At 54.7% G+C, this 12,748-nt stretch overlaps 1 protein-coding gene across 1 annotated transcript in view; it reads right to left on the reverse strand.

Annotated features, from left to right (window-relative positions):
- Nucleotides 1-8,114, reverse strand: part of BCL6 (B-cell CLL/lymphoma 6) — a 10,069-nt gene extending 1,955 nt beyond the window's left edge. Inside the window, exons 1-8 of the mRNA XM_009323587.1 lie at nt 8,074-8,114; nt 6,860-7,027; nt 5,571-5,792; nt 4,450-5,433; nt 3,637-3,818; nt 2,363-2,530; nt 778-908; nt 253-390 (exon numbers count right to left, since the gene is read on the reverse strand). Coding sequence (XP_009321862.1) covers nt 253-390; nt 778-908; nt 2,363-2,530; nt 3,637-3,818; nt 4,450-5,433; nt 5,571-5,792; nt 6,860-7,020 — 1,986 coding nt within the window. The 5' untranslated portion in view covers nt 7,021-7,027; nt 8,074-8,114. The remainder of the gene's footprint in view (nt 1-252; nt 391-777; nt 909-2,362; nt 2,531-3,636; nt 3,819-4,449; nt 5,434-5,570; nt 5,793-6,859; nt 7,028-8,073) is intronic.
- Between the last annotated feature and the right edge of the window lie 4,634 nt (nt 8,115-12,748).

Below are 12,748 nucleotides of genomic sequence, written 5' to 3' on the forward strand. Positions count from 1 at the left end.
CAGCCTGGGCGCACGTCAGTGTTTCCAACGCAGCCGCTCACGACAAAATCCCACGTTGGCATCAGCACGAGATGGGGCACGAGGAGCAGGGACGTGACCTTGGCGTGGGGCCTCATGAGACTGGCAAAGGACACTGGGGTGCTGCAACCAGCCCATGCGAATGCCCTGGTGTCTTCCCAGCCCCCGAGGTTTGGCAGCATCCTCCCGCAGCCCCGGCTGAAAGCCCCCCCCAAAAAAAGCAGGGTCACTCACATGATACGGTTTCTCTCCCGTGTGGATTCGAAGGTGACTTTTGAGGGTCTGCAGGTGCCGGAAGCGTGTGCCACAGATCTCGCAGGGGTACGGCTTCTCCCCGGTGTGAATGAGCACATGAGCACGGAGGTGGGCCACCTAGAGAGAGCAGCTCTAGGTGAGGACAGCCCCAGGGATGAGGGCATCCCACCGGGAGTGGAGTTCTGCCCAGCCATCTTTTTTTTGGTCTATTGGTTTCTAGCTGGGAGTCAGGGCCACACATGTCTGAGGTCTGCTATCTCCAATTCTTAAGAGCAAATGGAGGAGAGGAACTAAAACCAGCAATTGGGCTTCCTACTAAGCCAAACTGGCCCACACGGACCTTATGGCCCGTATTTATCCCACAACACCACGGGAAGAGCTGCCCAAGGCAGTGAGCATGGGCCATCAGCCTCCTCCCTGCCATGAGGCATCACTGGTCTCGGGCAGGAGGTCCAGCCATGTCCCACCTCCCCAGGCACTGCAGGTCCCAGAGGCCACATGCACCTGGACAAATCTGGCCCCGCAGGTCTCGCACTTGTAAGGTTTCTCTCCGGAGTGGATGCGCGTGTGGGTTTTCAGGTTGGCCGGCCGGTTGAACTGTGCCCCGCAGATGTTGCAGCGGTACGGCTTTTCTCCTGCAGAGCCCAAAAGAAAGGGTGAGGGATTAAGTACAGGCATGCTCAGCCCCCATGATCCATGGTGCTTCCCAGAGCTAAGTCCCTTCAGGTGCCAGACCCCATGGCATGAAGCACTAGCCCCAGCCTCTGTCCCTTTTGGAGATGGCTGTGGACAAGCAGCATTGGTCAGGACAGCTCAGGGTGTCCCCAGAGCAGGGTGAACACAGGAGGTACCTGAGCACTGCAGGTACCTTTTCTTTTCCGGGTTGGGAGCTGCAGCCTTCAGGGCAAGAGAGAAAGTCAGGCAGCTCTGCCAGCAAGGATTAACAGCATCGCTCCTCCTGGCCCTGCGACAGCGGCTGGCACCTGCGTCTCCCTACAGCCGTCAGTAAGCCACCCAGGGCCACCTGGCTCCCTTCGGGCTCCTCGTGGTCCCCAGCACATCCTGTCTCGGCCATTTGTCACCTCTTTAGAGGAGCGAAAAGAGCCGATAGAGTGGAAAGCCAAGGCACGCCCAGCGACCCGGCTCCCAAGTCATTATTCAGTTATGATCACCGCTGCTGGTCCCCGGCGATGGGGGGAGCTGCAAAAAGGTTTTAACTAGTTTCTTTAGGACGGCTGAAGATGGGCTTGACAGGGAGTGGGAAACAGCCATCGTCTATCCCTTCCTGCCTTTTTCTTTTATTTCCAGGCTTCGACCCCACAAACCCTCGAACACTGCCCTGGCACTTGTGTTGTCTCATTCACCTGTGCAGCCCTCTTGGAGCTCAGCTGAGACCACGGGAATTTATGTCTAATTCAGTGCAGCAGCACTGAGTTGTCAGCACAGACTTCCCTTCCCCAGCCAGTGAACTGGCTGTTGACATGTTAAGCATTAATAAAAGCATGAAAAAAAAAACCCCATCCCTAGGTTTGTCAGCAAATGACTAAACCCTTAATATCCCCTTCCTTTCTCAGCTTTTATTGTGCTGATTCACAGAGTCCATCCATTCACAGATTTTTCCTATCAGCAGAGTTTCTGCCAGGCCAGATATGATCTGGATTTCTAGGATGTAGGGGGGAAAAAAAAAAAATCCCAGACTTATCGCTAAATGTTCTTTTTATTGTTTGTTTTTTTGTTTGTTTGTTTTTTTTAAGTCTACCACAAAGTAACCTGGAGGCCATGCATCTGCTCCCAGCCATGCATTTTGCAAGACGCCTTTAGAAATGGTGGTGCCCAGTGCTTCCCAGCAAAGGAGCTTGAGCTCCATCCCTGCTGTGAGGCCAGGCAGCATCTCCACCATTCCCAGGTTTCGTGCTCTGCCCAAGGGTTCCCTGGCAGCCCCAAGAAAAGCACCTTTCTCTTCCCATCAGGGACAGCTTGTGACACAGAGCAGGGGACGCTGCACCTGGGACAAACCCAGCCATAAACACCCGCATGCCCAGCAACCCACAGCCTCCCCGGTAAGTCGTCCCCGTGGCCAACACTGTACCTGTGTGGACAGTTTTGTGGCTGGCAAGATTCCCCTTGTAGCGGAAGGAGGCCTGGCAGCGGTCACACTTGTAGGGCTTGTCACTGTGGACTTGCAGAGAGTGTCTCTTGAGAGAGGCCTCCTCGGAGAACCGGCAGTCACACTCGTTGCAGAAGAAGGCTCCGTTCTCTGGGAGGGCACAGAGGAGAGCAATGAGATGGGCAATGTGCGGGCAAACTCCTCGATGGGCTACGGGATGGGTTTGGGATGGTGGAGAAGGGCAGCCAGAGCACGTGTTGGAACAAGAAACCAAGTGCAGACATTTGTGGTCAATGGTGCTTGCACTGCGCCATTACCTCCTGACCTCCTTGTGCACACAGCAACAACATGCATGGTTTGAGAGAACAAAGTCATCACGAGCCATCTCTCCTTCAGTGCGACACTAGCTGTTTCCAAGAAGCCAGCATCTCACCTGGACCTCTTTCAGAGAGGTCCACAAAGGCACCCAAGTTATCAGGTATCCTCCAAAGGATGGATGCTCAGCTCTGGAGCAACTCCAGCACCTTTAGAAGTCTTAAACCTTTACATGTACAGATGTCTTCCTTGAGCATGGGAAGACCATCACCATCTGAAGCACAGGGCAGGCCCCCCCAGTAGGAGGGTGTCTAACTCTTAAATGCTGTATGTAGCTTTGAGCATCACCGCAGTGGGGTTCCCCCTGTGGATCTCTGCTGATACCACAGGTGACAATTCTGCATTCCCCCTCCCTGAGCTACAGGCAGATGGGTGCACAGATATTTGTCTCTGGGCTTGTGGAGTTTTGCAACAAGATTGCAAGCCTCATTATCTGCATTTCTCCAGATGTGCACATTGGGCTCCCTGATAATGAAGATATCATGACGGATGTATGAGACACACCATCTTGCCCAATCCCCATTAGGGTCATTACATCTGCCAAGCTTGTTCTCCTGTGGTTCTGGTGGGGTGGGGTGCACTTTGTTTCCTGTCCTTAGCTGCCAAGTTTGCAGCAGGTGACTAACTCCCTGCACAAGGTATCTGGACAGTGCTGGGGAAGGGGAGGAAGGAAGCAATTCCCATGTGCGTGTGCCCCTCACATGCATGCACACAGCTGGTCAGCCAGTTAAGAGGGGACGGTAAAGCACCTTGGGATCCACCAGCATCAGGGACAGGTCTGACTGCCCATCTGGACACAGGGTACCGGTTGGATGGGTCCCCAGGCTGCACAGCCCCCTTGCCTGCTGGCTGAAAAAGGCCACCAGGGATGCAAGACTCACCGCAGCTGGAGTCAGAGTATTCAGACTGGGTTTCCCCCATCTCCTCTCCAAAGTTTGAGCCAGGGGTATGAAGGCACATCTCAGCATGCTGTGGGGACTGGCAGCCACAGGAGCTGCACTTCGACGAATGCATGTACAGCGGGGACTGCCCTTCACTGCTCCGAGGGGACCCATCCCGGGACCTGTGGAAGGACAACAACGCACACATCCGTGAGAAGGCTCTTGCTGTGCTTGAGCTACTGGGCCCTTGTTTGCACCCTTCCAGACACAAGGGACAGCCATGTTTTATGGCACTTATCCTATGTTTTATGACACTTTTGTGGTGAGACGCACAGCATAGCCCTGATCAACAACAGGTCCCTGAGCCTCAATCCTTCAGATGCCCGTCACCAAACGACCTCAAAGCTCTCTAGGAACACCCAGGTCCAGAGGATAACATACTGATCCCTGGTACCCTGGTAGTTTGGCCTTTCCAATGCTTACAGCCAACCAAAAGCTTGAGGCACAGGGAGTCTGATGAAAACCAGGTTGGGCAAATCCAGGCTCCAGAAACTGTCCAGAGCTGCCAAAGTGAGCCAGGGATTCCTGATCCAATGTTCCCAATTCCATCGCCAGGCCAGGCTAGCACGACTTAGCCACAGCCAGCACCCAGCCGATGTCACTGGCAGTGCTCCACCAAATGAAGAGGCTTCCACCCGCTCATGTCTGGACTCCCCAGCCCAATGCTACAGCTAATTTCACACACTTTCAAACTCCCACCCCTCTTCAACGCAGGGAGTCCTGTCTGTTGTGGCAGGGGGGAAATCTTCTCACCTGTTAACGATATTGTTGAGTCTGCTCGCTTGTGGGATAGTAGAGTCTTCTCCATTCACACTCATCTTGGTGGGGGATTGCACGTTGAGATGCTCCGGCTCCATGGACTGCTGGCAAGTGGACATGGGCATGTAGCTGCGAGGAGAGAGGGTTCCCATCTCGTTCTGGTCAGCACTGTCTTGCTTGGTGCTCTGATTGAGAGAGTTGAGGACAATGAACTTGTACTTCTTCCAGTTGCAGGCTTTGGGGTCTGTGGGGCTCTTGGTGAAGAGGGAGCCGGAGCTCTGACTGATACGGGCGTTCTTGCTGCTGCTGGACTCAGTTGGCGAGTTGGGCTGACAGTCTGACTTCTGGGGGCTCTGGGGGCTGATGAGTCCCTTGCGGTCCAGGGGGGTGTTGGTGGGCTCAAAGTGCTGGCTGATCTCATCCTCTGAGGAGGTCCGCTCCTCCTCTTTGGCCACTTTGTCACAAGAGAAATAGGGATTGTTCCGGATCGAAGGGACAACAGGTTTGGGGCCAGAGGCTACGCTGTAGTGCATGTCGCTCCTGGCTTCTTCAGCAGCACCTTCTTTCGGAGCATAGATGGTAGCGTGGCACATGTTGGCCGAGATGTCGGTAATGGTTCTCATGTACTCGGTGGGGATTGTCCTGGAGCTGTCGCATGGCAGGATCCTCTCCTTGGGGAAGGCACCTGCCCTCGAGAGTTCGGAGAGAGGCATCCTCATCTCCCGCAACTCATCATCCACAAGGAAGCTATTTAGAGGGAGAGGGCTGTATCCATGGTAGGAAATGGGGGATCCAGACAAACTATTGATCAAGCCAGGTGCAAAGGCCCTCCCATTGCAGAGGGACCCATTCTGGAGAGGCATGCCATTCTCCGAGACATCTCTGCTCCGATAAGCCATCACCTCTGGGTGGCTCAGCATCCGTCCAGCCAAAAACTCTTCCCTTGGGGTCTTCACAGCAGACACCATCTCCGCTTCACTGGAACCAGGCAAAAAGGAGGGAGACGCAGTCATTTTCAGCCCGTCAGGATAAGTTTGCAGATACTTCATCAGTTCTCCCCCCTCCCACCCAAACACACCATCCCAGGCTCTCCAAAGTTCACTCACAGCGCTCACCTAGACTTGACAAACCTTCGGCAGGTATCAACCACGTGCTCCATCTGCAGGTACAGTGCTGTGGCCATCACGGCCATGATATTGTTCTCCCTCAAGTTCAGGCGGGACGTATACATGAAGTCCAAGAGGATGCAAAACCCCTCAGGGTTAATTTCGGGGTCCAGGTTGATGACATTCAAGTTGCACTTGAGCTGGTCAGTGAAGATGCTGTAGAAAAGGCCACTGCAGAGAGGAGACAGGAGAGAAGACAAGTGTTATGACAATTCAGAGGAAGAAAGGAGAATTTGTCTGAAATCCCTTAGCACAGAGGGGTTCGTGAATGGGAAGGGAGGAGGAAGCAATTACAGAATTTCCTGAGCTTCCCCCTTATTATCAAGCTTGGTTTCTCAGCTTAGTAAGCGTCTTCTGCACTGCACTTTTCCCAACTGGAACAGCCTGCTTTTAGATCTCACCTGCTCAACAACTCCCCACTGCCTCCATTTAGAAATTCCCCTTTTTTTTTGTTGTTGTTTTTCTTACCACCACCCCCTTCCCACTGTGACTCATTTCTTTCAGAAGCCTCTTGGGGCATCCACGCTCACTCTTTAACCAGAACAAAAAAAAAAAAAAAAAAGGAAATGTTGGCAAAACGTTTTTCAGATGTCTTAATAGTCAAACCTTGTCTTTTTCAAATCTTTATACCTTGTCAGCAGGAGACCCTGGAAGGCATCTGCCGTAATTCAACTGGGCAATGGTGGGATGTTAATTAGCGTTCACTAGGAACCAGTTCCAGCAATCCTAGGAGCTGGAAAGGGATTTCAGACCCCACCAGGCTTGGGGAAAAAAAAATAATAAATCAAAGGTGGGTGCAGCCAGCAGCCTGGGACTCAGGGAAGAATAGCTCTAAAAATAGCAGCGGCAGGGGACACTGCGGTCACAGAGGACTCGCTCACCCCAGTGAGCATCCAACCCTCCCTCCCCCCTCCTGTCCTGTCCCTGCAGAGCGTTTGTGCTTTGCCTTCAGGGATGTGCCTCACGTCTGCTGTGCTCCTGTTTGTCTCCATGGGCTGTGTGTGGGCAGATGTGGGCATGCAAGGAGAGAGGTGTGGGCACCGTGCTGAAGGCAAAAGGTCTCAGCTCTAATCCCATTGCAGGTACAAATTTCTTGGCAGCCTCTTTCAATTCTGCTTCTCTGCCTCTGTTTCCCTGCCTGTAAACCCCACGAGCCTCCCTAGAGCTGCAGCAGTGTTGCTGGTGGCCAAAGGCAGAGGGAGCAGGGAAGGGAGGCAGGGACGGGACCCTGCTCTCACCTGCAGGCCATCAGGACTGTTTTGTGGGCTCTGAACTGCTCCCGGTTCACAATGATGACAACGTCAGTCAGGATATCCCGGCTTCTAAGGCGGTTGAGATTGAGGAGGACATCGCTCGCATGGCGGGTGAACTGGATGCAGCTGTCTGCCGGCGAGGCCATCTCGAGTCTGCTTGAAACAGAAGCGGGGGGGAAGATGGGAATGGAGCAGCAGCCAGGCAAGTACCCTAGACCCAGCAAAGAGACAGGCGCTGCTCTGGGATGTGCTCAGATGGCCAGCTGCCGCTGGTAGGGACAGCACCAGCTCCTCGGTCCTGAGACAAACAGCCCTGTACCATGCCAAGCACCTGCCAGGCTGCCTGGTGAGGTCTCTTGGCCAGCAGCGAGACCTGGCATGTCTCAGTCCCACCCAGCAAGCTGGCAGGCGAAGACAACCAGACCCTCCTGAGGATTAGCTAACCGGCTCCTCTTTCTCCCTGCCTCACCCATGGCGGCTCCACCCCAGCCCACTCCTCCCACCACCACTCGGGTTCATCTCCATGAAGCTCCCAACACAGCTTCCCAGCCTTCGGGTCCTCCTCAGGAGCCATCCCCCTCATCCATCTGCTGGCTAGCTGCATATCCAGCCATGGGAATCAAAACAAGCCTTGAAGGTCCCAGCTGAAGCTGAAGGATTTCAACATCTGGAAAATCCAGCCCACAGTGGAGCACCAACCCTCACCCACCAGCAAATTACTTTCCGGCTCCCAAGTGGCAGCCACTCTGGAGAAGACCTGTCCACAGTTTCCCAATGAATTGGTGATGGCAGTGAGGAAAAGAACTCATCTAACCTGCTGGGCTGCTACCCACACCACAGCCCAGTCTCTCCCAGTGAGCAAGGCTTGGGTTAGTCGAGGAACATGAAGCTTTCCCCCTAACACAACACCTGTTGACCCATCTCAGAGGTGTCCTCTCAACCAGCACCCAGGGGAGCCCACATCTCCCTGTGCCTGAAGTTTGGGCTGGAAAGTGCATCTTCAGCCTCAAATTTCTCCATGATCAACCCCCTCCCACAACCCCAACTCCTCCTCCTTCCCCAGCGGCATATGAACATGCAGTATTTTCTACAGAGCAGCTGCTCTCCTGAAAACAAATTCCAGCTGGGTCTAATGAAACATTTCATTCAACATGGTAAAGGGAAGGGCGGGGGGGGTAAAAAAATTTAAATTTACATACCCAATGCCTCAATTCACAGTCCAAAAGTTTCTTTCAAACCTACAAATAAAGCACAAGAAAACAAACGCCACATTAGCTGTTAATTATGAATTGGCCATGGCAGGACACAAGCCTGCTGTTTTGCTCGAGTATCAGCTGGATAAAAGCTAGAGATAACAAACCTTCTACTCTCCAGTAAGGTTAACATTTGTTTCTTCCGGTACAGTAAGTTCTTATCACAACCACAGGCTTTGAGAATCCAATCATAGCTTCTTCCACACCCTCTAGCCCAAACCATGGGCGTATGCCAAGGAGATTTTCATTTCCATGACTCAGGAACTTAAAGGCAGGTGGGGAAGGGAAGTCAAGTGAGAATTTTCTCACCACTTCTTTTAGAGATAACTCTTCCCCTGCCAAGATCGAATTCCTGGCCCGTGCCATATCCAAGACCAATGCCATATTCCCAGCACCTTGTTAACAGGTATGACTTACAAACACTTGCTGCCACTCCGCTCAGAAACCTGGAAAGAACCTGAATCCAGTCCTCCAAAACAGCTACTGCCCTTCTCAGAATACCCACGCACTCCAGCCACCGGTGAAAACGCCCTGGGACAGGACTGCCGAACAGACTTGGGAGGATATGGGCGTCAAGTACTGAAGTGACTTGGCCAGGATCACAGAGGAAGCCAGTGGCGGAGACGGATGAGGACCCAGAACAAATGCCTTCCTCTGGCTGCTGGAAAAGCCTTCCCCTAAACCGCAAGCTTTGTGTCTAGCCGCCGGCTTCATGGGCAACGCAGCTGGGGCAGCATGGCAAGGAAACCCAGGAGTTAACTGCCTTCCAGAACTCACATTATTACTCCCAAATTTACTTAAAACCAACAAAGACAATTGACCTGGCACTAATGCAGGAAGAAGATCCTCAGGCAGCCGCCCCAGCAGGGAGAAGCACAATAAATAAGTGAACAAACAAACCCCAAGACCTTCATCACACTATTTTGAGGACTGACACACTCCCCCCCCAAAACCGGACGGAGACAGTAAGACTGCCAGCACTTGCAGAGAGCCCACCCAGCCCTGTGAGGACAAGTGTCCCCTTCCCTCTCCCTTGCAGGAGATGTGCAGATCTGGAGCCCAAGCTCCCCTCTCACCCCCGGAGGCACCGGGGTGGGATGAAGAGGTGAGATTTAAGGCAAGGTATCACACGCAAAACCCAGAGGGGTGTCTTACAGCTCCGTTCCAGCCATCAGATGCAAATCTTCAGAGCTGCTCTGAGCCTGGCTAGCTTAAAACTTTAAGCACACACAAAAAGTGACTCATTTCCCAAATACTGCAGACTCTGACCTTTCTGTACACGCTCGCTGCCAGCCGCTTGCTACCGTCAAACGCAAGCCAAAGGACTCGCGGCGCTCTGCAAGGAGCCCAGCATGCATCCCTGCGTCCATAGGAGCGGACGTATGCATTTGGGGCAGCTGGCTGGCATCCCGACCTCAGCCACGCCTGGAGACGCGCTCCGCCGGGCTCTCGGGGACTCACCCTGGTGTCACAGACACGGGGAGGTGACCCATCCATAAACCAATAAAGTTACAAACTGCAAGATGAACTCTGCGCCTGTGAGCATCACGTGAGAAGGTGCTGCTGTCGCCAGATTTCCTTACCCACAGCGAGGCTGAAGTGCTGCCCGGCCAGGGAGACACCCAGCTCCTCTCCCAGAGCTGGACCGCAGCACAGCCCCCTCCCCACCCTCCCAAATTATCCCTCCCCAGTGCATTGCTGCTGCAACGCCCACGGCCCCCGGGAGCCAGGCAGGTGCATCCCAAGCAGCTCCCGGCTGCAGGATGTGGGCAAGCAAAAGGGAAAGGGACCTTCCTTCCCCTCGCTATGCCGAGACGGGTTAACCCTGCCCCTCCCGGCCTCTGCACAGCGCCAGCTCTGCACCCCAGCATGGGAGGATGCTCTGACCAGAGACCCGCAGAGAAGGGGACAGGAACAGAGACCAGTGATGGGGACCACCACCCCCAACAGAGACCACCACGGCCAAGCATGGCCTTCTCCATTCCCCCCCTCAAAGCCCATGAGGCTCCCCCAGGCTCAGCTGGGGCCAGAAGATCACCCCAAGCCCCCGCATTCCAGTTTTCCTGCCCGGTACCTTGCAGGTGTGGGCTCTCCAGCAGTGCTCGGGGCTGCACGCCGGGGCTCACTGTGTCCGGAGAGGAAGGTCTGGGCCAGGCGCAGGGCCCATTTCGGGGGTGGCCGCATGGGACTGTCACTGCTGCTGCCTTCCCGGGAGGCAATTGGTCTGGCCCCGCCGCTCCGGAGCGGTGCAGGGACCGGCCCTTCCCTGCCGGCACCTCCCCGAGAAAACCCATTCCTGGAAGGGAGCCCAGGGCTGGGTCTGCCCTCCCTGCAGCCGGCTCGGTGAGCATGGGGAGGGTGCACCTGCACATGGGGGAACCCCTCTCAGCTCCACCCCATGCAAAGGGGAGACCCTCACAGGTTCCCCACCCCAGGGCAGAGGGGAGAACCAGGGACTTTTCCCCCTGCCCCCCCATCCATCTTTCTGCTGTGCACAGGGAAACCCCTCCATCCATCCATCCACTCTCCCATTTATAGGAAATCCCTTTTCATCCATCCTCCTCCCACCCTATGCACAGGGGGCACTCCTTGCTCCCCTACCTCTCTTTGCATGGGGGATACCCCGTGGTCTTTGCCCCTCTCCCACCCCCAAATGCATAGTCGGGGGGAGGGCACCGATCACTCCCCCTCCCTGGGCCCCGGTCTCCTACCCCTCCAGAGCCTGCAGCGCTGACTCCCTCACATCACCCTGGAAGGGCGGCTGGGTGCAGTCTCCCTTCCCCACAGCCTCATCCCACACAGTGCTCTGAAACTGCCCGCCCAGGGGAAGCTCCATCCTGCCCCTCGTTCCTACCCAGTCCCAGCACCCTGCAGGGTCCCAGCCCCACGGGAACAGCCCCCTGCCTGCCAGGGCACACTGCCAGCTGCCCCCCCAAGGGATGCCTGGTTTCTCCTGAACAGGGACCAGAGGGACAACCAAGAAAATGGGGTGGTGTGGGCCCCCCGCCCCAGGCACGGTCACGGGTGCTACAACCCACGGTGAAGAGCATGCTCTTGGCTGGGGGCGTGCAAGCACCCAGCTCCGTTTTCCCAGTGTCATGCAATCAGGGGGCACTAAGCATCCTTTAGCTGTCACAGCAGAGTTTTATTAATTTAGTAGCTTCTGGTTGGTGTCTAGGCCAAAACGTGGCTGGGTTAATAATAACCCAAGAAAAGAACAAGAGAAGTCCTAGCGCTCAGTGTCAGCACAGATCAAAAACAGCATCACTAGTGCAAGCCCTGTCGTTTTTTCCATCGTACCCTTCCGTGAGCGGATTGCACTCGCTCTATCGAGCGGTCTCTGCTAACTTTCAATCTGATCCAATTTCCTGCCAGCAAACAAATGTTTCTAGGAAATGCAATACATTATCTGGACGGGTTTATTATCAGCATTTGGAACGAGGAAAACTGCATATTTTCTTGAGCGCTGCAGGGAACTTTATAGTTTGTACTTCAAAAGAGGGTTTAAAAGGATTGCCCTTGAAAGCTGGCCCGGCTCAAGTCTCCACATTGTTTTGGTCTTTGTAGAAGAAAACGCAGCGGAGGGGGGGAAGCACACTAAAACTGCCTTCAATGTTTTCCACTAAAGAGGACTCCCCTGCCCTCTACGGAGCCAAGCTCTGACTGCAAGGCAGAGGCAGCACGTGCCCTTGGGAAGCGAGGAGTCAAGCCTTCTTCAGCATTTCAAACGACCCCAAGCAATTTGGCGCATTAATTTTTCAAGGGAAGGCAGGAACCGCGTCCCGGCTGAAGTCGAGGGAGCTACTCCAGAAAACAAGGGATGGACACTGTGCCCTGCCAACACCAAGCCCTGCACCAAGGTGCCAACCTGATGGCAGGGTGCAGCCGGAGCCAGGCGTCCCCAGCAGCTGAGCCGGGTCCCTGGCCCAGCTGGGCTCAGAGGAGGTGCCCCATCATCCCCACCCCGTTCCAGGGCGGTAAATCACCAGCCAGCACCCACCCTCCCTGCCTCTGTCCTCCTGGGGCTGAGGGTGGCACAGCTCATCTCGGCAGCAAGGAACTGCTCCGGCATCCTGCCTGGATGGGACGAGACACATATGCAGCTTTGGGTCCCGTGGCCAGGGGACAGGCACCCCATCACCACTATGTTTATTTAACCAAACAGATTTAAGGAGACCCTTTCAGAGGGTGCCTAGTCCTACAGGACACGTTCTTCAGGACCCACTGTCCTGCAGACAGCGTGCTTGTCCCAAGCTCTCCCCTCCATAAGCAGGGATCCCACATTCCTCATGGGTACCTGGCATACAGCCCAAAGGCAGCGCACTGACCAGGACAAAGAGGGGGAGGAAAACAATATAGCCCAAAAATTTCTCCCATCTCCCAGTGTGCCTTAGCTCTCCCCGTGTTTTAGATGTGAAGCTCCACTGAGATTGCTGGGGTTTTAAAGCGGTCCTGAAGACTACACTCTTGCTCTGATTTTGGGGTGTGTGTCTTTTTGGCTGCCAGCATCCTGCAGCAATGGGAACACACAGGATCTAGTCTGCCAAGAGAGGAAGAGAGAAAGAAGAATGGAACAGCAAAAGGAGTGATCAAATACATTAAATATACAAGCTTATATTTA

Source organism: Pygoscelis adeliae, unplaced genomic scaffold (assembly GCF_000699105.1).
Source record: "Pygoscelis adeliae isolate BGI_AS28 unplaced genomic scaffold, ASM69910v1 Scaffold245, whole genome shotgun sequence".
NCBI lineage: Eukaryota > Metazoa > Chordata > Aves > Sphenisciformes > Spheniscidae > Pygoscelis > Pygoscelis adeliae.